Source organism: Perissodus microlepis, chromosome 3 (genome assembly GCF_051167445.1).
Source record: "Perissodus microlepis isolate ML-2025 ecotype Zambia chromosome 3, ASM5116744v1, whole genome shotgun sequence".
Taxonomy (NCBI): Eukaryota; Metazoa; Chordata; class Actinopteri; order Cichliformes; family Cichlidae; genus Perissodus; species Perissodus microlepis.
This window is the reverse complement of record NC_140463.1, coordinates 45,040,180-45,064,818: the sequence shown is the minus strand read 5'-3', so window position 1 is coordinate 45,064,818 and position 24,639 is coordinate 45,040,180. Positions and strand designations below refer to the sequence as shown.

At 40.9% G+C, this 24,639-nt stretch overlaps 1 protein-coding gene across 1 annotated transcript in view; it reads right to left on the bottom strand.

Moving 5' to 3' along the window:
* Positions 1–1,186: 1,186 nt before the first annotated feature.
* Positions 1,187–24,639, bottom strand: part of tbc1d14 (TBC1 domain family, member 14) — a 43,471-nt gene continuing 20,018 nt past the window's right edge. Inside the window, exons 4-14 of the mRNA XM_084924618.1 lie at positions 16,065–16,189; positions 14,318–14,400; positions 14,030–14,147; positions 12,874–12,980; positions 11,361–11,441; positions 11,180–11,268; positions 10,860–10,931; positions 7,664–7,792; positions 7,101–7,210; positions 5,222–5,480; positions 1,187–5,117 (exon numbers count right to left, since the gene is read on the bottom strand). Coding sequence (XP_084780744.1) covers positions 5,049–5,117; positions 5,222–5,480; positions 7,101–7,210; positions 7,664–7,792; positions 10,860–10,931; positions 11,180–11,268; positions 11,361–11,441; positions 12,874–12,980; positions 14,030–14,147; positions 14,318–14,400; positions 16,065–16,189 — 1,242 coding nt within the window. The 3' untranslated portion in view covers positions 1,187–5,048. The remainder of the gene's footprint in view (positions 5,118–5,221; positions 5,481–7,100; positions 7,211–7,663; positions 7,793–10,859; positions 10,932–11,179; positions 11,269–11,360; positions 11,442–12,873; positions 12,981–14,029; positions 14,148–14,317; positions 14,401–16,064; positions 16,190–24,639) is intronic.

Below are 24,639 nucleotides of genomic sequence, written 5' to 3'. Positions count from 1 at the left end.
TTTTTCCTGCTACATATAGTCATGTGCTGTACCACAACAGTCCTTGCGATTGCTTTGGTTGCGGGTTGCTGCAGTCATCTGTTGTTTTCATGAAAGACACAACTTAACCAACTTAACTGTTAAACTAACTTAACTGTCTTAACAACTGAGCACTATTAAAACTTGAAAGTGTGACACAAACCAGAATGTTAACATTCACACTATAAAGCGATCGAGGATTTTGCTAACCAGTTGGGAAATACACATTTATTCCTGAGTATTCTCGGGCTTTAACAAGCACTTAAACAGTGATTGGCATCAGCCTCAACTAACCACCAGCCAACTGGTTGGGAAATATTCATTTTTTTTTTTGTGTTGCCAAAAGGTGATCAATCTCTAGACCTGTTCATACGATTTGTCAAATCATTTAAACGTCACATGGTCAGTGTGTGGTCATATGACCCTATCATGGTCATAGTGTTTATAGGAAAATGGCCGCGGATCTGATCTTAACAAGAACCTTTTTGATTCACGCATTTTTGTTTTTGTTTTGGTTGTTGTTTTGTTTTTGTTTTATATATCAGCTGTAAAACAAATCAGTGATTGTTTGTAGCAGCTGCACATGTTACTTAGAAATAGTCATGAAATATTCACATAGAAACAAAGATAGCTAACAAAACAATGCCATGGGGTTTAAATTATATACTTATATATGTTGGAGAATTAAGCTGAATAAGTAGATACAGATTTTAGATGAAGACAAAACTTCACTCTCTGCTCATATGAGGATCAGATCTGTGATTAAAGGCTTTTGTGGACTCCAGGAGATTTTTACATTTAAAACTGGGCCACTGTTGTCTGACGTAGGAGGTCTGCTTTAGAGAACCCCATTTGATATTACATAAATATCAGCATAAATACGTTCACTAATCAGTGGTTTATCACCACTCATCGAGAATCAAAGCAGAAGTGCGGATCACTCAATACTAACATATAGATTTTATCTCAGGTAAAAGTGTGGCAACCTTTTCACAAGAAAGTGTAAATACACCACAACGCATTGCTGCACTGTTGCACTAACCACATAAGCCATCGTGTTCTCACTCCGGTTAGGCTCAAAGGCACTCTGGGAAATTCACTTCCACCTGTTGATCTATACAAGGCAGGAGGAGAGTTGTAATCCAGTAAGAAGCAAACTAGCTCCTGGTTGAATATGTACATCTTTTTATTATAATAAAACCATCATTTATATACATTTCAAGTGAGAAACAGTTGCGCGGTGACCTTCTGCTGTCTCCATGTATATCTATCAGTCCTCTACAGTACACAGGTCTCTTGGAAAAAAAGGAATACAAGTCAGACAATGCAAAACAACTGAGAACACCCAGCAAATCAACATGATTATCAAGCAATGGTACATCATCTAAAATATCTTTCAACCCAATTTAGTTTGAATGTTCTTTTTGACCACAAAGGATCAAACGGTAGTGTTGACAGGTAGAGCTGATACCCAGGCCAGCTTTAAATGTAACAATTAACTGGTAACTAACAGGTCTAATTGTGAAGATACCACTTAACCACACAAACAAGACATACACATACAGACACACACTACAGTTTGCAAACAGCTACCTAAAAAGGTGGAGAAATAACACGAAAATCAACAACCCGTTTTAAACCACGAGACGATCAGAGGCACAACTCAAAGGCTTGCACGTATGGCTTGCAAAAAGCTTTAACTGCAGTCCTGCAGCGTTTCACCACAGTGGGGGAGGGGATGCATTTAGAAGAATGATCAGACATAGTATTGCACGGTGCTGAGTCAAAAACACAGCAGGCGCCCTTTCAGCGGCCATGTGGCTGAGACGATGATGAATTTAAAAAAAAAAAGAAAAAAAAGAAAAAGAAAGGATTCTTCCTGTTTTTAAAGCCCAGACTGAATGTTCTACTTCAGCTAATATCCAGGGATTTAAGAAAGCACAGACTCAGCTGAGGGTTAAGAGACTGAGTTCACTAATATTACAGGAAAGACAGACTGGAACTCCATCACACACAAATTCAGCAGAACAACACAGCACGTGAAGCAGTTTCACAAGGAACGACGAGACATTTCCTCATACATCTGCCTTCCTCTGATGATGCTTGTGCACAATGGGCTTGTAAAGTCATCACTGTCACAAAAAAGATCAGATTATCAGGAAATGCAGTGTCTTGACTTTGCACAGTGTATCCAATCAACGTAGCATTGGCTCCGCCCACTACTGGTGAGGATGGAGTGACACAATAACCACAGTGTGAATGCAGTGTCAAGGCCTCAACACTCAGTGACAACCTCAACTTTAAGCAGCCACAATACCCTGACACACGCAGCAGTTAGCAGATATAGGCCAGATCTCTCTCCACTATGCCACTGTGACACAAAAGACAACACAATCTGTGTCATCTCATGATGAAAAACTAAAAGTAGAGATTTGCAGGCTGTGTAACGCTCAATATCCAACAATCCGCTTCCTTCTTCCAACTTTGTGTAGGGCTCTAACTGAATATTGCTTCTATTATCAAATAATCAGATCTGCTACCCTAATAAAAACTCTATAAAACAAGCTATTTAAAGCCCCCACAAAACAAAAAAGCAGCAAATCTTTAAACCAAAGTAAGAAATCTCTGTTATACTGCACTTTGCTCCAGAGTGAAGGATTTAAAACTGTGAGGGGCACCACAACATGACGGGTAAGATGGTTACAGTGATGCTGCAGGCTAGTAATCTGACCAACAGTCAATAACTACAGCTGCAACAGTGACTTTTACACACAGCTAATGCAAGTAATTAAAGGCCGTCTATGCAGGATTTTAAACGTGAAGTAATCTCTCTGATCAACCACTTACGACCCACCGTATGTTGCGGTGTAGCTATTTAAACTTTATGCCCAAACCATTCATCCTTAATTTGTCACATAAATTACCTGGAACCAAACCTGGGTTGTCCCGCTCTTTCACGAAAAGCCAAATTTGTACCTCGAGATGGTGCAGCGAGTCCACCAGGCACGTCACTAAGAATGTACAATGACAGCCGGGGAAAAAGCCCAGCCACTTGATTAAAAAAAAGTGAAGGTTTTGGTTAAATTTCACAGATTGCAAATGAAAAAAAAAAAAAAATACTTTTAAGCCAAGAACGAAAGACCCACGATGCAAACAGCAACAACAAAACTCCTGCATAGCAAGCCTTGAAAGTAAAAACCATCAACAGCTGACTGCACACTCCTCAGAGTCTCCACATCTTAATGCTTCAAAGTTAATTTCATTGGCCAGTGTGGTTAGTACTTTTAGATTGCTCCCTGGAAATCATGCTTTGACCACACGCGCTGTGCACAGACCTCAAACCTGTGCATAGAGCAAAGATTAATTCAGCTTCAAACTGACCCAAATTTCTGTGGTTTGGATGGTTGGCTAAGCATGAGACTGTCAAAGTGGAACTATATTCTGCTCTGATCTTGTACCGCTCAGAGCACACTGAATACACAGGTGTCCAAAACAAACACAATCATCAGTTATTTAGCTTTAAAAAGATCCTATCACAGTTGTTTGTGGACACGTAGAAACAGCCTTCTAGCTCTACAGTTGTTTTTTTTTTTAATAAACTGGACTTGTACCTCACTAAGCCTGAGAACTCAGGGTCAAGACTCTGAAGCGCTCTGCTGCCAGGAATCACTAAAAAACATGCAATCAGGGCAACTGCCGGTGGGGACAGTGTACCAGGATGGATGCAAAGTCAAATAACTACAGTGGAAAGTTCTGAACCGTTCAGAGTATTTGAACTTTGTCGTTATCAGTGAAGTGATTGCTATTGTCCAAAAAGATGGTTTTTCATCTTTCATATTCACGCAAATTATGCAGCCAAATGCGTGCAATGCCCCTCAAGTTACAGCCTGCAATCTAGAATGTGTTTAAAAAGAGATTAAAAGTGCTCCAAATGTGCAGACAGAAGCTCAATGACAATCCTTCATTTGTCTGGACAAAATCCATCCTTTTCTTAAATATACTAAATAAATGAACAAAAGACTTCACACTCACACCAAGTCGTCTGAAATCATAACAAAAACAAGCTAATTAATTAATGCAAATTAATGTACCACAAATATATTAAATACAGGGAAAATCCACATCAACACTTTACCTCATTATTTATTCCAGTCTCGCTGACACAGGCAGCTTCTGACCTCTTCTAATGAACTAAAACATTTCATTAACTGTAACGCGGTGCTCTCAAACACACCACATGTTTTCTTATGTGCATTTGTGTCATACCTTCATGGATTATAACCTACAAAACTCCCCCTGTTCAGAAGAGTTGTCTTCATGGAACAGCTAAGGTGACAATTTGGCCCTGATTACAAGCTAATGAAAAGCAAACTCAGATCAAAAGGAAATAAAAACATGGAGGACACAAAGGAATGTGAGAAAAATTAAAGTGAGTGGAGAAAAGGTGCCGCTACGCAGAAGGAGACGCACAGAGACAGCTAGGAACCCCCTCACATATTTTAACAATGTCGTTTACAGATTTGACTACAGAGATGAACATTGCTGTAGACACATTTAAGCTTCATTTGCCAAATCAAACAGAAAGGATCTGAGAGCTGACAGCTGTGAAGGAGTTGATGTAGTATCTGGTATCTCTGTGGTTTCCTTCAGTCTCTGGGGAACTGAGTCAGTCGGGTAGGTTCATACATGTGGGAGTGTGTGTTACATTCTTCAGCCTTTCCCAGCTACAAGTTTCCAGTTTGCTGCTGGGCCTCTGAGCAGAGGAGGGGTGCTGGAAGTTAAATAAGGCCTCATATTCCTTTTTCACACCCCTGCTCAGTCACTGAGACCCCCTCCAGTGTTCTGGTTCCAGTCGGAGGAGTGGCATGCCTCTGGAGAAGAGCTTTATCACTGCAGCCTCAACTGGACGTGTCCCCAACCTGACAGAAGATCTCTCTCAGGTCCATCAGCTTGGGCAAGAGTGTAGGCTTTTCCAAAGGCTGGAGGGAGTCTGATTGAGTACTTTAGCTTGAGCTGGTTATGTTCTGATCTCAGCTCAACGCTTCAGCACCGGGCAACCTCGCTCCCGATCTCTTCTGCTCCGTCAGCGCCTGCAAGACCTGAGGGGAGGAAGCAGGAGTGAAAAAAAAAGGTTTTCAAAACAAAGATGCAGTGATGGGGGTAAACAATGTTTTCAGGCACAGTATCTAGAAAAACATCCCACCTGTGCCCACTTCCTGTTGCGGCTGGTCATGTGAATAGCAGCAATGTGCTGGAAGAGCTGGTCGGCAGGGATGAGGTCAGGCAGGCGGGTGAGGAACTGAGCCATGTGGATGAAGTCCATGCTGGTCAGGACATCCTGGTAGAGGCGAAGCAATCCCAGAGCCGTGCGGAACAGGAACTCTTCACCATCTCTGCAGAACACATCCCACACTCGACACGCCAGGTCCAACGGCAGCGACTTGCTATACAGAGTGAAGATCCTGAAGGGACAAACAGATGGGAAGGAAAAGTTATTATCAGCTAGCACTATATAAAACAAAGTCACTAATAGCAACAGAAATTTGAAATGACCTTTGTTAACATATTAAAGAAACACATGTACTGAGAGTTACACAGTTTCTTTGCTGAAATTTGACTTCATGTACCAACTTCTAAGATCTACCCTCACGTCCTGATAGATAAACAAAGGAAAAATACAGTATATAGTAAAAACTACTCATCCGTCTTCCTTCAAACGCATATGAACTTCTTAAGTGACATCCCATTTTTATTCCATAAGGTTTAATTTGATGTCTAAACCTTAGCAGCTTCTTTTACATAAAGTTTAGGAAAGCATTTATTTTTGTCCATTCTTCCAGAGGTGCACTGGGACATCCCCAAACTGTTCCCACAAAGTTGGGAGCATGAAATTATCCAAAATGTCTTGGTATCCTGAAACATTAAGAGTTCCTTTCACTGGAACAAAGGGGGCAGGCCCAACTTCTGTAAAACAACCCCACACCATAATCTCTCCTCCACCAAACTTTACACTTGACATATAGTGGCGTAACACAAGTACCGTTCTCCTGGGAACCACCAAACCCAGACTCATCGTTTGGATTGCCAGACAGAACGTGATTGGTCACTCCAGAGAACACACTGCTCTAGAGTCCAGTCGCAGTGTGCTTTACACCACTGCATCCCACGCTTTGCACTGTGCCTGGTGATGCAAGGATTCAGCTGCTCAGCCATGGAAACCCAGTCCATGAAGCTGAAGTTGTTCACGTTTGCACAATATGCACCTCAGCATCCACTGTGATTTTACAAGGCCTACCACTTCTGTCAGTTCCCAGTTGCTTTGTTATAATTCCACTAACAGCTGACTGGAATATGTAGTAGTGAGGAAATGTCTGGACTGGTAGCACAGGTGCATCCTAGCTTGAATTCACTGAGCTCCTGAGAGCGACCCATCCTTTCACAAATATTTGCAGAATTACTCCGCATGCAAATAAAATGCTAATAAAAAAAAAAAAAACACTTTAAAAGAAAAAAGGCTCCTTTCTACGTTGTTACAAGCTTCAAGAGATTTAGAAGCGAGCCGATTACCACCTGCTCTCTTAATAAAACTAAACGGCTGTTTTAGTTTTTAGTTGTTTGTGTAATTACAAACAAACAAAAAAACAACACAATAATTCACAATATTAAAGTCAGAAGTCTGTGAATATAAATAAATGATTGATATTGTTGCCCTAGTTATGTGGCATATATGTGGTTAAAGTGAAGATACAAACACAAATTTCTACCTCAAATGGGCAGTGACCACTCATACAACCCCTTTCCTGTTTTCTCAGAAACACACCTGCCACTGAAAGTATGACAAACTGAATGTGAGGCAAGTGTCATGTTTCGAGATGAAGGCATGTAGCGTGTTTTCAGCAAGACGGGGTACAAAGTGCACTGTGCATGTGGGTGGGGAACGAATCGGTAGAGCTTTGCTGCATCAGTGAAATGACACACTGCCAAGTAATTCATGTTCATCAATAGATGCAAGTTCACTGTTAAAACAAAACAGGAGATATAAAATAAAATGAGGCAATAGCACAATACAGGGAAGCACTCACCAGTCAATTAAATAAATATCAGGTGTCAAGTTGTTTTTCTTGAAATGTGCAAATAGCTTTGGTAGATTTTCTTCAAAGAACACTTCAAATGCTGCAAAGTACGTCAACATCTGCGGAGAGGAGAGGAGGTGGTCTTAGAGAGAATTAAACCCAAACCACACAGTTTGCTCAGTGAGTCAGAAACAAATGACAGACACTTTGGTTTGAATGGAGACAAGTGTGTAAACACAGTAGAGATGATGACGGGCCAGTAACATTACCAAGTTTATAAATGTGGTTAGAAATAACAGGACTACCACTGCTATATTCAGTAAAACAGGTAATGGAATTTACTGACGTATTAGGTATTACTGATACGTTTTGTTTTTTTTGTTTTTTTAAACCAAACACGTTAAGTTCTCAACTTTACAGCTGAACAAAGAGCTTGGCGGAAAAAGGTGATTTGCAGTCAACACATATGTATACATATATTTTTATTTAAAAAAAGCTCATGTGTATTTATAGGTACTGCGTGAGAAATAAGTGGGCGCGCACGTGTTTGCTGTGCTCTTTTGTTTACTTACAAGGCTGTGGTCAACCCTGAAAAAGGCCATCTGACAGGGCTTGTTGAGCAGGTTGGCAAAAGCTATGAAGGCATCGGCTGTGTCCAGGTTCAGGATGAGCACAGCAGCGATGAAGGACATTCCCTGCACCTTAAAAACACACAAACACACAGAGTCAGTACAAGCGAATACTTACAGCAACCCTAAAACAGGTGACAGTTTGAGCTTGTACGTGCCAAATGTTGTAATATTTAGACAGAAACACTGGCAGGAAGTCATTAACAGCTAACCTTGCATTTCAGTCAGACACTATTAATCGGTGCAGGCGCTTTGACAGTGATGTGCAAGTATTACAAGTAGTGTGGACAATAAATCTGGGGAGAGAGATGATAATGCTGATGGAGAAATGGAAAGAACTAAACCTGCGTACAGCTTACACAGACTGAGAGTGTGTGTGTATGTGTAGCTGCTCATGGGTTGGGGTCAAATGCAGGAAGTCACAGTCATTTCTACCTGTCTACAGACAAAAGCATGGGGCTGCGGGTAGGAGCAGCAAGGCAAACCACAGCATCTACAAGCACTGCTCATTAGTGCAAATGCAGCAATTTTGCTGTAAGAGCACACAGTGATGATACTGAGAGAAACAATAAAACAGAGAGCACAGTTGGTCTGGTCCATTACAACTGACAACATAAACAAAATGTAGCGGGTGACTTTTTAAAAATACTGCTTTGCTACCAGCGATCATTGCTTCTTTATCCCAAATGTTCACTGGGTTCACACTTTGTAAATGTGCAGATTGTTTGCCAATGTTCCTGCGCACGTCTTGTAAATTCAATGTTTGGAGGTTTGGATGATTTAATGAATAAAGTAATCAATCTGAATACATCCCCCTATAGGTTTTTTGTTTGTTTGTTTGATATTTTAACAGGCCAACACTGTGAATGAACAAAAACATACATTTTATTAAATAATAGAAAGAAAAAAAAAAAACTTTAGCCAAAAAATTCAGTTTGATTTCTAGGAATCAAGTAAACCATGAAAGTATCACAAGGGAGGATCAGGGCATCGTGAGAAACTAGAGTCGGAAATCCAGGGCGTCACTGAGGCTCAATACAAAGTCTCCTTGAAAGGAAGAAAAGAGCGAATGGAAGGAAAATATTTGAGGTCTTCTAACTTTAAAATAGAACCTACATGCTGCAGAAACCCCCTGACCAATCTCCTGGGCACGGTATTTTAGGGTTAGTGAATGTCACATAGAACTGATCTTTTGACTGGTTGCTGGTGATGAGGCACAAAAAACCCCCAAAAAAAACAAAAGACAAAACACCGCAAACAAATGTGAATCTGTTGCTTAGAGAGTTCTAGAAATTACTCTGAGCACATCACCTGTTAAACACACTAATGCCAATCATAAATGTAATATTTAATACTGTCAGAAATGAAAAAATGATTTGCTTTTAATATTAATGCTCAGTCCTGAGGGTCCTTCTAAATTTCCTAGTAATTTTTGCTTGCTTAGAAAATTTTGTAAATTTTCACGTGTGCTCTTGTTCATAAGTAATTCAGCAGAGGTTAATCACAGGTTCTCTTTTCTACAGTTGGCTAGCCCCAGATTCTGTAAATAGCATCCTACATTTTACTCATCATAGTTTGCAAAAATGAACATAAGTGAGTCAAGCAGGAATATGAAACTTAAAAATACATACATATGGATGTATCCCAACTGAAACCCAAAAAAGATCGCAAATAGAAAACCAGATCAAATGAGACTTAACTACATTTGTCCTTCATATGATTGACACCAAACACGCAGAGTTATCCTTTTAGATTAGCTCTCAGCATCAGTAACAAATGTATCTACTGGAAATCTGAAGCACCTTTATTTACACTAAAAACAAACCTATGGCATAATGTAATAAATCTGAAAATGTATCATTTTCCTCATACAGAGCTTTAGTTGGGTGGAAAAGCTCACACAGATTGCTAACAGGACCATCCTCTATATGAATCTGATGATTTCATTAAAATAAAAGCCTGTGTATGTTAATACGTGTCATGTTTTATAATGTTAGACCACATCTATTAATACATTCCATTGAGGGGAGTGACTATTCATGTGGTACTACTACCACCACACCAAAGCTTATATAACTGTAATTCATGTGCAATATATTCCTTACTTACAATCAATTAGCAGTTTTTGGGAGGTTTTTGAGTAAAAGTACTGGAGCATATGATGGAGCTAAAGAAGGTTATGCACAACTGTTTTATAATTGATATGAAAAAGACAAAATGCATGAAATCAAGCCAATGAGTATGAAGTACTTTAATATCAGGACACCTAGTGAAATATCAGTGCTTGAAAGAAATACTTAGTGCCAAGAGTAAGAAGATAAAGATGGCACAGCAGGTAAAGCATTTATTTACTTAATGAGAAGGAATCGGGCCTAAATATTCTATTATTTCTGGCAGGATTTTGTTTTTCAGACTGATGAAATATTTGAGAACTGTACTCACAGACAGTCATACCATCTGTCTGTCTTCTTATTCATTTGGTGACTTTGAGGTAAATTACCATGCTTTCCCCTTTTTGCTGCACTTACATTGAGCCCAGGTACCGAACTGTATCACACACCGGCATAGAAAATGTTGCTGACTTCATATTCAGTACCCACTCAGCTCCTCGCATGTGGCAGCAACCTCCCACTTGGTGCAAATCGAATCGTCTTATTTTAAGCTAATATTAGGCTACTGTAGGTGTTGTGTGGGAGATCAAAGTCTGTTTAACCTTCATAATACACAATGAGCTGCAAGGTGCAATATCACTTAAAATTTCCAAGAACAGTCACTTTAGTTTCAAGAAGACAAAGTCGTGGAGCTACTCTAAGGGAACAAGACTTATATTTGTGGTGTAAAAATGACCCGTTTTATCTACTACCTGAACAAATGTATTAAACAGAAATTTTTTTATTTGTTCATTTGTTAAATAAGAGCATATAGATGAATAAACTCTTTATGGTCTTTAATCTAAAAATCAATCTAAATTTCAGCGCCAGTAGATGTAAGAATCTCATGACTAAACAATATTTTCTATACTTGAGATATTCATGTGGCACTTTGTGTTTTTGTCCTAAACATGAAGCTGTAACATGCACCAGTCACAGGTGTGAGTATCACAACATGATGTAATATTGGTTAAGCATGTGTGACTTACATAGCCAACATCAGGCCTGTAACAAGTGTATGCTCCCAGAATGCTGTGCAGCACGTCGTGATAGGGCCCACCCTGATGACGTACAAAGAAAAACAAAACAATGGAACAATGAATCCAAAAATGCACAATGTACACACACCTTTTTACTGACAGTTTACATTTACAAGCTTTCAAAAACCTGTTTCAATCATACATATATTGTTTTACAAAAATAAGCAAGACGTTCCTTTCACGTCTTGCTCAGTTTAGTTATGTTTTGCTTCGGTGCATCCTATTACCCACATCCCGCTGAAACTTTATTCTAATTCTCTCTCACTGACCTTCTGGAAGATGCACAGTTGTGGGAAAGTTCTTGAGATGTCCAGCTTGATGAGCTCCAGACTTGACTCTCTGTCTGAGGAACCAACATCTGCAAGACATTTCAGCACATTAAAAAACAAACTGGAAAAATATGAGTATGAAGTTATTATAAAATTAAAGCAGTTTCTTTTGAAACTCCACCTTCACTTTCAGTCTCTGTGAAGAGTGCCGCTGTGCTCTTCCACTTCTCCTTGGCCCGGGACAGACAGATGTTATACAACTCTGCACAGACACACAAACAGCAGCACAGTGAAGTTAATGTGAGAGATTGGAGGGACGCACAAGTTTGAAGACGGTGAAATGTGAACGTGATAAATGGACAGAAAGCACTCAGCTTTATGGTGCTCTGCATCAGCAAACAGTGAAGGTGACTGAAGAAAACATGTCCCCCAATTACAGAAGACTGCGACTGCACTGCTGTGCAGCCTGTTACAGCCTTTCCTTTGAACTGCTGCTGCCCTCTGGTGCTCAGATGCTGGATTTAATATTGAGTGTTCAGAGAGGAGACGTGGAGATTTACACTAGTGCTCGAGTCAAATCTGAACTACAACAAGCTGCTTGTAGGATGAAGAGGTTAAGCTGATGATCAGTTAGCCTGTGGTATGCAGCTCGTTAAAGACAGATTGAAGCATTAATTGATGCTAGGACTTTAAGCAGCCTGTCGGGTGATTGGTCTAATAGAGACGTTGATGGTTTGGAGGAACCGATTAGTGAAGTTAACTCGGAGTTTTAAAACAGCTGATATTTATTTAAAGCTGCTGTAAATAATTGCATGTTATGACAAGTGAACAATTTCTCTAATCATTAAAGACAGATTATTACTCTGCTATATTACTCATCTGCAAGCCAGTCCAAGACATATTAGTAGTAGCATTAGCATCAATAATAAAAATGCTTCTGTGAAAGTGAGGGAGTGCTGTTACTGAGCTGCCCATGAAATGACGCACTACTTTAAAGGGACTGAAAACTCCACGAGTGTGTGTGTGTGTGTGTGTGACTGCAGTGTGTGTTTTGGTGTGTAGGATAGTGTAGCTCCAGTTAAAACGATGAATAGCACAAAGTGGAGCAGACCAGCTCAGCAGTCAGAGAGAGTGCCTATCTGCAAGCAGCCTTGAGGGTGCTGAGGAGCACACACACACACACACATTTGAGCATGCATGCACACAAACACACAGTCTAAGGAATGGCAATTTCAGTTTGTACTCCATTCTCAAGAGGAAGAGGAGTGTAGTGTGTGTGTGTGTGTGTGACGTCTGTGCAGGATGAGCGAAGTCATTGAAATGCTGCACATTCTCTCGTGTACTGGGGGAATTATTGGACCGTGCTCCTTAATGGACACGCTCTTCCTTCCTCTTCCATCCATCTCACTGCCACACATTCAACTACAAACACTGAGACAAATTGGTGCACCCATCTGCGTGTGTGTGTGCTTTTATTACTTATTTTGTGGGGATGTGTGTTTTTGCAATCACCCAATGAGAAGAACACCAACTTTTGAGGATCAAAACACTCGCATTAAAGAAACTTACATTTTAAGTTGCAGACATAATTCAGGGCTAGGTTAAGTTAACCCAGCTGGCAGTTTTTAGGTTAAGGTTTGGCCCGCTAACAGATCTTTTAACTTGAGAAAACACACACACTCATTCCCATGTACCGTGTGTTATGTTGAGATCGTTGCCCACAGCCAGGCTCCACACTTTCCCTCTGACACTGGGGGGGATGCCCTGCCACCACAGGTCCCTCACTCGTCGAGATGTACACCTGTAGCAGTGGGGGATTAGAGGGGAAAAAAATGTTAAGCACATTCAGAGTCTATGATAAAAATGCTTTATAGAACCGGCCGTAGGTTAACAATAACCTAATTGGAAAACCACTGATTCGAAAGCAAGAAAAACACTTTCCTTCAGTCTAACACCATCTATACTGTCTTCTGTTTGTATTGTTGTAGTAATAAAGATACAATAGACTAAAGGAACGATCTGGCAGCAGTACTGTAGCGATGTTTGGTAGTGTGAAGTGAATTAGTCACATATTAATCCAAGGAGTACACCTGCAGCAGGAGCCTGGTACTTTTATGAAGATTACCTGAGATGACCACACTGGTTTGAACACGTTTTGCCAGCTTAACCGCCACAACAAGTTATGTCTTGTTATATTCTTATGTCTGCATACTGCATTTCCACCCTGCAGTGCTGGCCAACAGCAGCAGTGTACTAAATGCTGCCAAGAAGGATCAAATATTGAAGATTCAGTAAACTTTTAAGCAGGCAGAGAAGTAAAACTGTCTATGTGGTAATGAAGGAATAGCGAGTTGAATTTGTTGGTCATTATTTTCTCTGACTTGTACTTCTTTGTTTTTTATTAAAAATTCAAGTCCAAAGTCAACAACACTATTGCGTGTTCTTCCAACATGTACACTCCTATAGTCAGGCTTTTTTCAGGGTCAAATTCAAGCATTTTCAAGCATCTGTACAAACCCTGAATACTGTACATGTTGACCAAGAAATACTGCACATTGAGCATGTTGCACATTTTATGGCCAGGGCAAGTTCTGCATTAAACTGAGAATAAAACGGCAGTAATGCTCGATGTAATCCCCCCAGTGTAACATGCAGTGAGGACCAACATCAGGCTTAACCTTCGTAGCCAGCTAAACACAAATGCTAAACACTGATACGGCATTTTTGTTGTTGTGACTCTAGCTGTTGGGATGGAAGCTAACTGCACAACTGAATATACCGAAGCAAAGCAATGAGCTTTGTTATTGTTAAATATGTTATAATTCAAACCAGAGTCTTTTTTGTACTCACACTGTACTCCAATTAGGCAGGATGTCTTGGTTCCAGGTCTGAGCTGCTGTGCCAATGCTCTCTTCAAGCTTGCATCGATCCTCCAGCTGCTTCTTCCTCCTCTGAGCTTCTTTTAACTCTGCAGAAGTCATTAAACATAAAATTACACGGGAAAGAGAGGAGCGGACAACAGACTGGACAGAAATAGAGTCTGAACTATTGTGTAGTGTGCCAGGCTGGAGAAAAAAAAAAAAAAGAAAGCAACACTGATGCTGAATCTGCAGCCTCAGTTCACTCCACTGAACTCACCCCTCTTCTTAACCTGGGCCACCATCTCTTCATACTGCTGCCTGTGTTTCTGTGCCTCCTCAGCTGGCTTGGCAGGCAGGTTACTGCACATGCAAACACACACACACACACACACACAAAGGGTTAGCATCTATGTGCTCTTGCATTACTCATGCTGAGCAATCTTGGAGTGTATAAAAAGAACATCAGGACAGGAAGCTGCATGTGTTTATGGAGTGAACACAGCTGCTTATATTCCAGTAAATTCAACTTACTGCCTCTTTAACATGCTACAAACATTAGATGACCCTTTTTTCTTTTTCTCTATCTTTTCCAGTCTTTCTAAATCACTTGGCTGATGTCGTGCTAGTTGCTGGTTAAAATCAATAAGCATTTAAATTTTCGCAACACCTTTGACTTTATATATCAGCCCCTGGCAACAAAGTTTATTCTTGGAATAAGGACTCGGAATAGGCTCAGGGAAAGAACATAAACATCTATATTCCAAGACAACAGTCAAACTGATAAAGAAAACACTCCACAGCACGTACTACAACGGACCTTGAGAAAAGAAAAAAACCCACAATGAACTAAAGGAACATTTAAAATCATTACAGTGCAGATTGTTTTCCTTTCCACTATCTTGCTTTGAGTCTTCTGCATGGCAAAAAAAACGTATCAAAACTTTGTGTATATGGTTAACAATGTGTAATACAACTTTCATTATTTGGACGGCTTTCATGAAGTTCAAGCAGATCAATTGACTGTTGCTCATATAACACGAAATCACAACAACAGTCGCGTCAACGTGCTTTATAATGTATGATTGAGGATACAATCATACAGAAAAGCCCCCAACTTGGCGATAGTGGGAAAGAAAAACTCCCTTTTAACAGGAAGAAACCTCCAGCAGAACCAGGATCAGGGAGAGACGACCAGCACAGCTGAAACTGATTACGCAGCTCTGCTACTTAAGTGACATGATCCTATACTCCGACTAAAAAGTGTTCCTTTAATTTTTTTTTCAACAGTGTATAAAATGCTATATACATATGTGCCAAAGTCATCAGACTATATTTGTTATACTCTTATCAACTGTGACAATAAACAAATACAAACGGCATTAAGTTTAAACGTATTCAATTATTAAATTGCAATGTGAAAAACAACATTAGTAACAATGCTAAAATAAATCATCTTTGTTAACAGCAAAATAAATGTTAAAATATATATGCTATGTTTAGTCACATTTGTTATAAAACACATCATTTGCACTTTTCTTGCAGGTTCAGAGCTTGTGTGCAGACACATGAGAGGCTGCATGCCACAAAGGGAGCAGCAGCTGAATACAGTTCTGCCATTCATGGTGTCAAAATAAACTTCCTGGTGTTCACAGAGGAAATGTGTCTGAATATGTTTTCATACAGTTAGCTCACGGCTAAGCAGCAGTACTCAAAGATGTCGCCCGGCATATGTCTATTACAACATGCTAAAAAAATTAAAGAAATTACAAAAGGGAGGGTAATGAAACCAAGCTCAGCGAGGGCCATTAAACTTTCAGCAGCACGTCTCTTTTACCATCTGCGATACAAGCGGGGAAACAGTGAGAGCTGAAACAATGCAGAACAGAGCCTAACAACCTGGCAGGGGAAGGAGAACTGATAAGAAATGAGAGGAAGAAGGAGATTGGCTTTTATGTCTGATAAGCAAACTCAGCTGACAGTGAAAGGGAAAGAAAAATGTGACTGCGCCGTTTGTGTTTACATACGCAGGTCTGTCTTCTAGTATCAGCGCAGTGGTGGAGAGAGGCTCAAAATCCAGGTTTTTCCTCACACTCTGCCTCGGAGATGTTGGGTTGCCAGATCCAGCTCTGCCACTCTTTGTTTCATATTCCTGACAACAACAAAAAATAGAAAATTTAGACATAGAAACATGAAAGTAACAGTGTAACTGTGTCACAGGGAAACCAACTTGTTTTGAGGTCAGTTTCATTTGGTCTATATTTAGTTTCACACTCATGCACATTAAGATCTGCAGCATCTAAACTGAAGTGAAGAACAGAACAAGGTAGAGCACTAACAAAGGTCACAGGAGGCCTCAGTTCATGCTGTAGCTTGATGCAGACCGATTAATAATGGAGGGAAAAAAGTTGATAAAAGAAGAGATGACTTCTATTCTGTATTTGTATGACGTTAACTTGACATGGCCTCTGAACATTTGCCAGCTGCTGTCTAACGAGTCTGTTGCTTCCGCTTCACTACTGGGAATGTGATACTGGACTTTTGGGAAGAGAGCACCATGTGACAGGCAGTCATTACAGCTAAGACCACACTACACACAAGACCAACCGTCAGCTGACTCACAGGGTGTGTGTGTGTGTGTGTGTGTGTGTGTGTGTTGGCATTCAGAGAAGGCCTGTCATAGATCTTATGGTGTGCTGCTAATCAATTAGGAAGCTATAAATGGGGTGAGTGCAATATGAGTGCAGAAACACCCCAAGTGTGACCAAAATGGCCTCCAGTGTGCAGTGTTGGTTAATAATGCAGGCTGAGATGTGCAAGCAATCAACAACACTATACCACCAATGGGACACACACACACACACAGTCGGAAAATCTATTCCCTCAACAGGACTGTGTGTGCACAAGTGCATTCATGACTTTTGTAATGCAGCCAGTATCATTAATTTCTTTGTGTTTGTGTCTGTTGCACCTGCTCTCAATTGGTGTTGGGGGTGGGGTGAGTAAATAAAGGTAATTAGACCTCATTTTTCCTTGAGGTGGGGGGTGGGGCACCAATATGCTTGTCATACTCTGCACCACACGCCTAAAATGTCACATCCCCTGATGCAAGCGGGCTTTGGTGTCGGGCAGTCTCACACCTTTGTTTTTTGGGAGGTCCCCCCCCCCCCCCTCCCCCTCACACAGGTGATGCAGCAGTCAGCGCCATCACAGCCAGGTGGTAGACATGGCATGTAGGATCACGCCAATTTTAGCTACAATTTTAATGATACGGGAGATGCCGCAACAGACTGTAAAGCTGAGACTTTCTGAAGAAAACTTTGAAAACAACAAAACTACTACTACTCCTACACCATCACTGAGTCAGTCGCTTTGTGTGAATGGTGACACCTGTTGTTTAGGAGGATAATGCAGCAGCAGCTACCAGCACCCCCAGTCCTAGTATCAATTGTGACAGAACTGTGGTAATGCAACCGTTTACAAGTGACAGTACAAATAAGGAAACCATAACAGAACCTAACAAGAAACCTGAGCAGTGTACAAAAAATTCACTATGTAATACTAAATGTGATGTTCACCTAATATTTACAAAAACCTTTAAGAAAAAAGGGTGAGAATAGTGTGCACTGTGTTAAATGTTTCTCAGTTTTGAGGCACATGATTGAAGTAACTACCTGTTAAGTGTAGGGTACCTAAATGGACTAAATGGTAAATGGCCTGTATTTGTATAGCGCTTTACTAAGGACCCCAAAGTGCTTTACACTACATTCAGTCATCCACCCATTCACACACACATTCACACACTGGTGATGGCAAGCTACATTGTAGCCACAGCTGCCCTGGGGCGCACTGACAGAGGCGAGGCTGCCGGACACTGGCGCCACCGGGCCCTCTGACCACCACCAGTAGGCAACGGGTGAAGTGTCTTGCCCAAGGACACAACGACCGAGACTGTCCGAGCCGGGGCTCGAACCGGCAACCTTCTGATTACAAGACGAACTGCCAACTCTTGAACAAAAAACACTGTAAGACTGTTTAAATCCTCCAATATACTATATCTAGAAAAAAAGCTAGCTTAACATAAAGGTCAAGTGTAAACTATTAAGTTATCAAGTGGAATAAAGCTGAAATAGATCAGATATGCTTGTCTTTTAAGATTCAGGTGAGTGAATGACCCGATATTGGATCAGGAGCCAGTGCTGGATGGAGTGCAGACGAAAGTAGTAAAGTACACAACAAAGCAGTCACAGAAATTGTGTTTTTCCCAGTCACAAAGAAAGAAGTACTGTTAAGGGGGGAAAAAAAGTGGTAACAAACACATGAGGAAAGATACTTATGTGAAAATAAATGGAAGAGAAATAACAAACCAATAAAACACAACACTAGTTTTAGGTATCATGTGAAGGTGACTGAAACAGAAACATGCACATGATGGAGGAAGATAAGAAGATGAGCTAAGCTTGTAGTGTGGAAGAGGAAAATTCTGCTACTGTAAGTGACTGAGGAAAGTTAGAGAGGAGAGTACTACACAGAAGGTTATCCAGCAGTGCCATTTGTGTGTACTTCCATCTGCTTTGCCTGTAGTTGCTGTCCATATCCTCTTTCATCTCCTTTGCATCTGTCTGTCTTTCACTTACTCTGTGCTTGACTGTTCTTTAACTGCACCATACTGAAGATCACTGATCTCCCGAACTGGATAAGTCAGCTTCAATCTTCTGGTTCATTGTTTTGGTTTCTTGACTCACAGATTTATATTCAGTCATATTAATCCACCCACCTTTGATTCCAGCAGCTATTTAAAGTATTTAGCTGTCAGTCAGATATTTCTCCTAGGAGTCTTCCCAAACATGCTTCCAATGAAATCCTGAGGTTGTTCACTGAACTTAGAATAGTAAAATTTCTCTTGTGAATTGTTAACCAGGTTTTTCTGGTCAACCATAGTGGTTTAATTGCTTAATAAAGAAATAACAGGCATGTGCTGCTGCATGGCTTATTAAACATGATGTGTACTCAAGCAGCTGCAGGTCAAAGAAAAAGGTTAGAGATCTGCTGCCTGAAAATCAATGGATACTGCAGAGAGGGGGAGGAAGAGCAGATTTTGAAGAGGAGTAGGCATCTGTTCAACCTGGCATCTGTTCAGCAGCAGGGCAGGTACACGCACCAACGTGAAACTAAAGAAGAAAGGATGTGTGAGTGGCAGTGCTGAGGTGCTGATGAGAAGGTGTAATAGTTGGTGTAGTATTAAAGTGTCCGAGGTAGAAAAATATCTAAACTTAATGAGGTTATTAAGAAAAAAAGATGAGACATGGCTCCAATCCTGGATTCTCTTCATAGGCTCCCTGTTAAATCCAAGGGAGTTTTTATATCCTGCTGTCACCAAGCGCTTTCTCAAAGGAAATGATGTGAATGTTGGGATTTTCTCCCCATTATTGTAAACTTACTGCAAAATTATTCTTTACCTTACAATAAAAAGTACCTTGGGGTGAATGTTGTGTGTTGGCACTATATAAATAAAATTTATTTGAACTTAAAAGCTGAAGTGAATTGAAGTGATCATCTGGGAGGTGAGGCCGAAGAGCTATTGTGCCATTGTGACAATGAAACAAAATCCAGTAAAACGGTAACCCAACTATTCCAAGTCTTGATGCATGCTCAATCATCCAGATAAGGAAATCCTAGAAAGTTTATTCTGTTCATCTGGGAGAAATATTTCACTCTTCCAAGAGATGTTGAGATAATTACAATCAACTTTTTGTGGCACACTACTCCACATTCCTCTGTTACCTCACAGGTAGTGCTACAAGTTAATCAACACTTAAGCTGACGAAGCATGAGCAGAAAGGATGAAACATTACTTTACCAACTTTTCCTCCTGTGGTTCTGTCACTATTATAAATGCAACACATTTGTTTTCTTGCTTTGCAGCACAAAAAGCTTCTGCTTTACAAAAACAAAAAACTACACCCTGATGTTTATTGCCCTTGTTTTGGATAATGAAAGCTTGATGCATACAGCTTGATTTCAAACTGCTCATATGCAAAGGTGATCAAAGATCTCTTCCCCAGTTTCCCTCTGCTTACCACTGATCAAATAACAGAGCTTTATCGGACTGTGCCACGCCTCCTGATGTTTCATACTGTTTCATGTGGAAAGATATAGTAAAATCCAATTCATTTGTCATCCTGGTACAGGAACAAAGCTGTAAATAACACTTGTAAACGTGCTATATTTCTTAGAGACTCTGCACTGGGAATAAAGGCAATCTGTCATCTGTTATACCCGTTAGCTGCAATAGCAATTGGATCCCATGATAACCTACAGCTAAGGCAACCTGCTTTGTCACTATGGCTTTCAGTAAAGTTCTCCAATTTCCTGGTAGTGATGTAAGAGCTCTCTGGGTGCCTGGCTGGCACAGTCTTTCCGATTTAAAGCTATAGACGTGAGGAAGCTGCTCTGTGATGATGACCTCAGGATATTTTCTTTAATGATTCGCATTTGGTCAGTCGGTAATATGTGTTCAAAGTCAAATGAAATTCTGCTTGAGAAGAGGTTAATTTCACTCCTGGTTGTAAAACTGTCCACCTACAGTGCCAAAGAGCATAGCCTCTGCATCAAATCCTCAGAAAAACACCACAGGGTTTTCTAATAATGCAAGCTGGGAGCTGAGAGGCGACAGCAGTCTGCTTATCCTTGTCGCCAAACTCAGCTTTTCACCAGATGCTGCTTAAGGCATCAACAAGCATACAACAGAGTAAAATACTAATTGATTCTTTATCATTTGTTATGTAGGAAGGTAGGGGTGTGTGTCAATTTACAGGTTATCTAATCAGAAAGGTAGTAAATTCTGCTGAAGGTCTCTTCCTGGTAAAATTCTTTCCTAATGTTGCCTTTTCACAGAGGATTTAACAGCTATTGGGGTTGTCTCTCCAATAGTGTATGTCTGAAGGTTCTCACTCATCCAGGTCATCATAATCTAAGGAGGTTGGAAATAAAGGAGTCTGGACTTCTGCAAGTTTCCTGGAAGACATTTCACCCCTCATCTGAGAAGCTTCTTCAGTTCTAAGAGCAACCGTGGGGCGACCGTGGTTCAGGGGGTTGGGAAGCTCATCTGTAACTGGAAGGTTGCCGGTTCGAACCCAGCTCTCTCCGTCCTGGTCGTTGTTTCCTTGGGCAAGACACTTTAACCTACCACCTACTGGTGTTGGCCAGAGGGGCCGATGGCACGATATGGCAGCCTCGCTTCTGTCAGTCTGCCCCAGGGCAGCTGTGGCTACAACTGTGGTTCACCTGCACCAGTGTGTGAGATTGAATGAATAGTGGAATTGTAAAGTGCTCTGGGTGCCTAGAAAAGCGCTATATAAATGCAATCCATTATTGTTATTATTATTATTAACTGGCGGAGAGTCCCAGATTTTAAGCCCTATCGGAGTGCCCCCCTAGAGTGTCATGTGAAAAACAGTGTAGGTCACAATCCACCAATGTTTCATGTGAACTCATTGTGAAACCTAGCCCAACCCTATTATGCGATTTCAAATGGTCAAATGGCCCGGGAACTAACTGAGTGTTAAGGCCTCCGGGAAGGGATCTCAAAACTGAATTATAGATGGCAGACAGTTGGTGTCGTAAGCCCCCCACCCTCTGTTCAAAGATGGTTGTTCACAGTGGACAGAGATGGCTTCTTTCACTCCATTTTAAACCATCTGTCTTCTGTGTCAAAAATGTGAACATTGGTATCCTCAAAAGAGTGAATGTCCTTTAGATGCAGATGGACAGCCGAGTCTTGTCTCGTGGAGGTGGCTCTTCTATGTTGTGTCATGCACTTATGAAGTGGCTGTTTGGTCTTGGGGACACCCCCATAGGGCTTAAAATCTGGGACTCTCCACCAATTACTCTTAGAACTGATGAAGTTTCTCAGATGATAGGGGAACGTCTTCAAGGAAACTTAAAGAAAGTCCAGATGCTTTTCTTTCCAAGCTCCTTAGACTGTACGTTCTGTACTTAGCACTTAAAGGTACTTTTTGACAATGTTTGCTATGGACTCCTATTATGTTGTGACCAACGTCTGGTATATGAGAACACCATGATGTAAATAGTAGACACACAAGCAACATGAAATTCTGCCTGTTAAGTTTGGTTGCGTAACAAAAACAAACTTGACCTAACAAAAAAACAAACAAACGTTTTGCTCCTTTTTCATCTTCTGTCAGTAGAAGTTTGTTAATAGGATGATTCTGCCTGAGTACCAGATTGAGTTTTTATTAACCAACAGATTAAAAGCTTTGTGGTAGTGAAAAGAAAATCAAGGTTAAATCGGGAACAATCAAGAACCACAATGTCACTTTGTTTTTAATGCCAACCAATTCCATCATGACATTATCCCATTTGCTTATTTATATCATCTATGACACCTGACCTTACTCATGTTGGAGTAATTAAATGTTTCTGAATTGCTTTCAAACAAGGATTCCAACTGCATGTAGTGTCTTTGGCACAGGACAGCTGACACATTAACAGTTGAATAACAGTTCTCACAGGGGAGCTGAGGAGGAGTCTGTAATGATCTGGCAGAAAGTGAACAATATCTAGACAAAAACATAGAACTGAATACTGGCATCAAACACTCCAATGAGACGTTTCAGATGAGCTGTTTCTTTTTAACTGCATCAGTGGTGACAGCAGGAGGAAATCCCTTGGATGTCCCTACAATTAAAAAAGACAATGCTACTTCCACACTGCTACACATACTTTGGTAATACTTGGTAAAGGGCTACAGGTCAGGTTCCATGCAGTGGAGATGCTCTGTCCCCTAGCTGGCCAACCAACCATCAACACATCCAAAAACCAGACATTATCTTTTTAGAGACATTCCAGCAATCATCACCCTGCTCCCCAACACAAAGCACAAAGCTACGGCTATTATGGAATAGCCTGAAAGAGGCTATTACAGGATACCCGAGACGTCCTTTTCCTGTGCTACTTCTCTTTCAACCTCTGACTACCAGTGTCCTCTGATTCTGCCAGACAAGGCGAGAGACAGTGGGTCATCACGCTCACAGTGCAGCTGCTCACTCACCATGAACGCTGCGGTTCTGTACAGACAGCCAGTCCTCCGGTGGGGGTTCGTCTTGAAAACCCTAGCCTAGCATCATTGCTGCTCCACAGGGCTCACTCCTGGCAACAGGAAACCCAGGAGGTGAAAATGAAGGGCTGCTGACAGAGCAACACACCCCGCATTACAAGATGATGCAGCACCATGATACCCTGTTTCCTCCCCCCACTCTCTCAGTGTCCCTCACTTGGAGCGGTGACGCTACACTGATCCACTCTAGTCTGTCAGTGCCGCTGCTGCGTGTGTGTCAGCAAATCAGCACCACCGTGTCGCTGCGCTCAAAGGAGCTCTGCACTCTGCTGTGCTCTGGCAGGCGCTCTAATCAAACCCCGAGTAATAGATTAGTTCACAGCCACTCTGGCCTCCACTCTCTTAATCCAGTCAGGACAGAATGAGCAGCTGCGACTTAAGAACTGATAGATCTTTTAAAGACAGCATAACAACACATGAAGAGATCTAAAATTGAATGAAGGCTGTGATTCCATTTTTAAACATTCAGTTGCCTTTCAAAGACGCAAGTATCCAGAAAGCTTTTGTTGTTAAGGCTGAAACACAAAGTTCAACTAATGAAGGCTTCAGGTGCTGTGGCAACATTGTATCTGTGCTCTGGACAGATGGAGGGGTGGAAGACTTGCCGGGGGGGGGGGGGGGGGGGGGGGGGGGTCTGAAAATGTTATTCTATTCATTTTATTTCTATGTTGTTCTGTATTTAATATAAACATGCATTAGCAGCATCTAACCAGTTGTTACAGGAAGCTAACATATCATAGAGGAAACCAAAGGCTAGGCAGTTAAGAGGATTTTAGGCTGATATATGACCAATTTTTATTTATTTATTTTTTTAAATAAAGTCAAATTATTGCAACCATGCAAAATGTGAAAAAATTATTTATTACTACCAAGTTTAGACAACATATGTTTGGCTATCAGCTTCTATGTGAACATTTGTCAAGAATCTTTTATTTTTTATTTATTTATGGTGACAAAAGGTAACTTGATTCCAATTATTATATTGTTCATACACGTGAGCGAGGTGCTGGAAACACGCGGGGGACTGGCTATAAATAACTGCATTATACAGTAAAAACAAATCACATTGAGACTAGATTAAATAAATAAGTGAGTAATCTAATCTTCTTTCCTTCATTGAATTTATCTTTGTCTCTTTTTATGCATTATTAATGTGAAATCAGACTCGAAGTCACAACAAGGCCTTTAAACACAGTGGAGCACAGTGATGTTTTACTCTCAGCAATGCAGAATTGGTGTACATGACAGAATAATGATTCATAGCTTTGGGAAAAACTGTTAGTGGAAACAGCACAGTGAGTCTCATAATAGCTCAACAATAACCGAGTCAAATAGGAGTCCACACAGAGTCCAGTAACCCCTCCTTGAAACAGCAGCAGCACTGGCTTAACAAAGCCTTGAAATCCGAGCCTTGTTAACTGATTCCTGAAGGTCCAATATAGAGTTACAGCCACAGACAGACT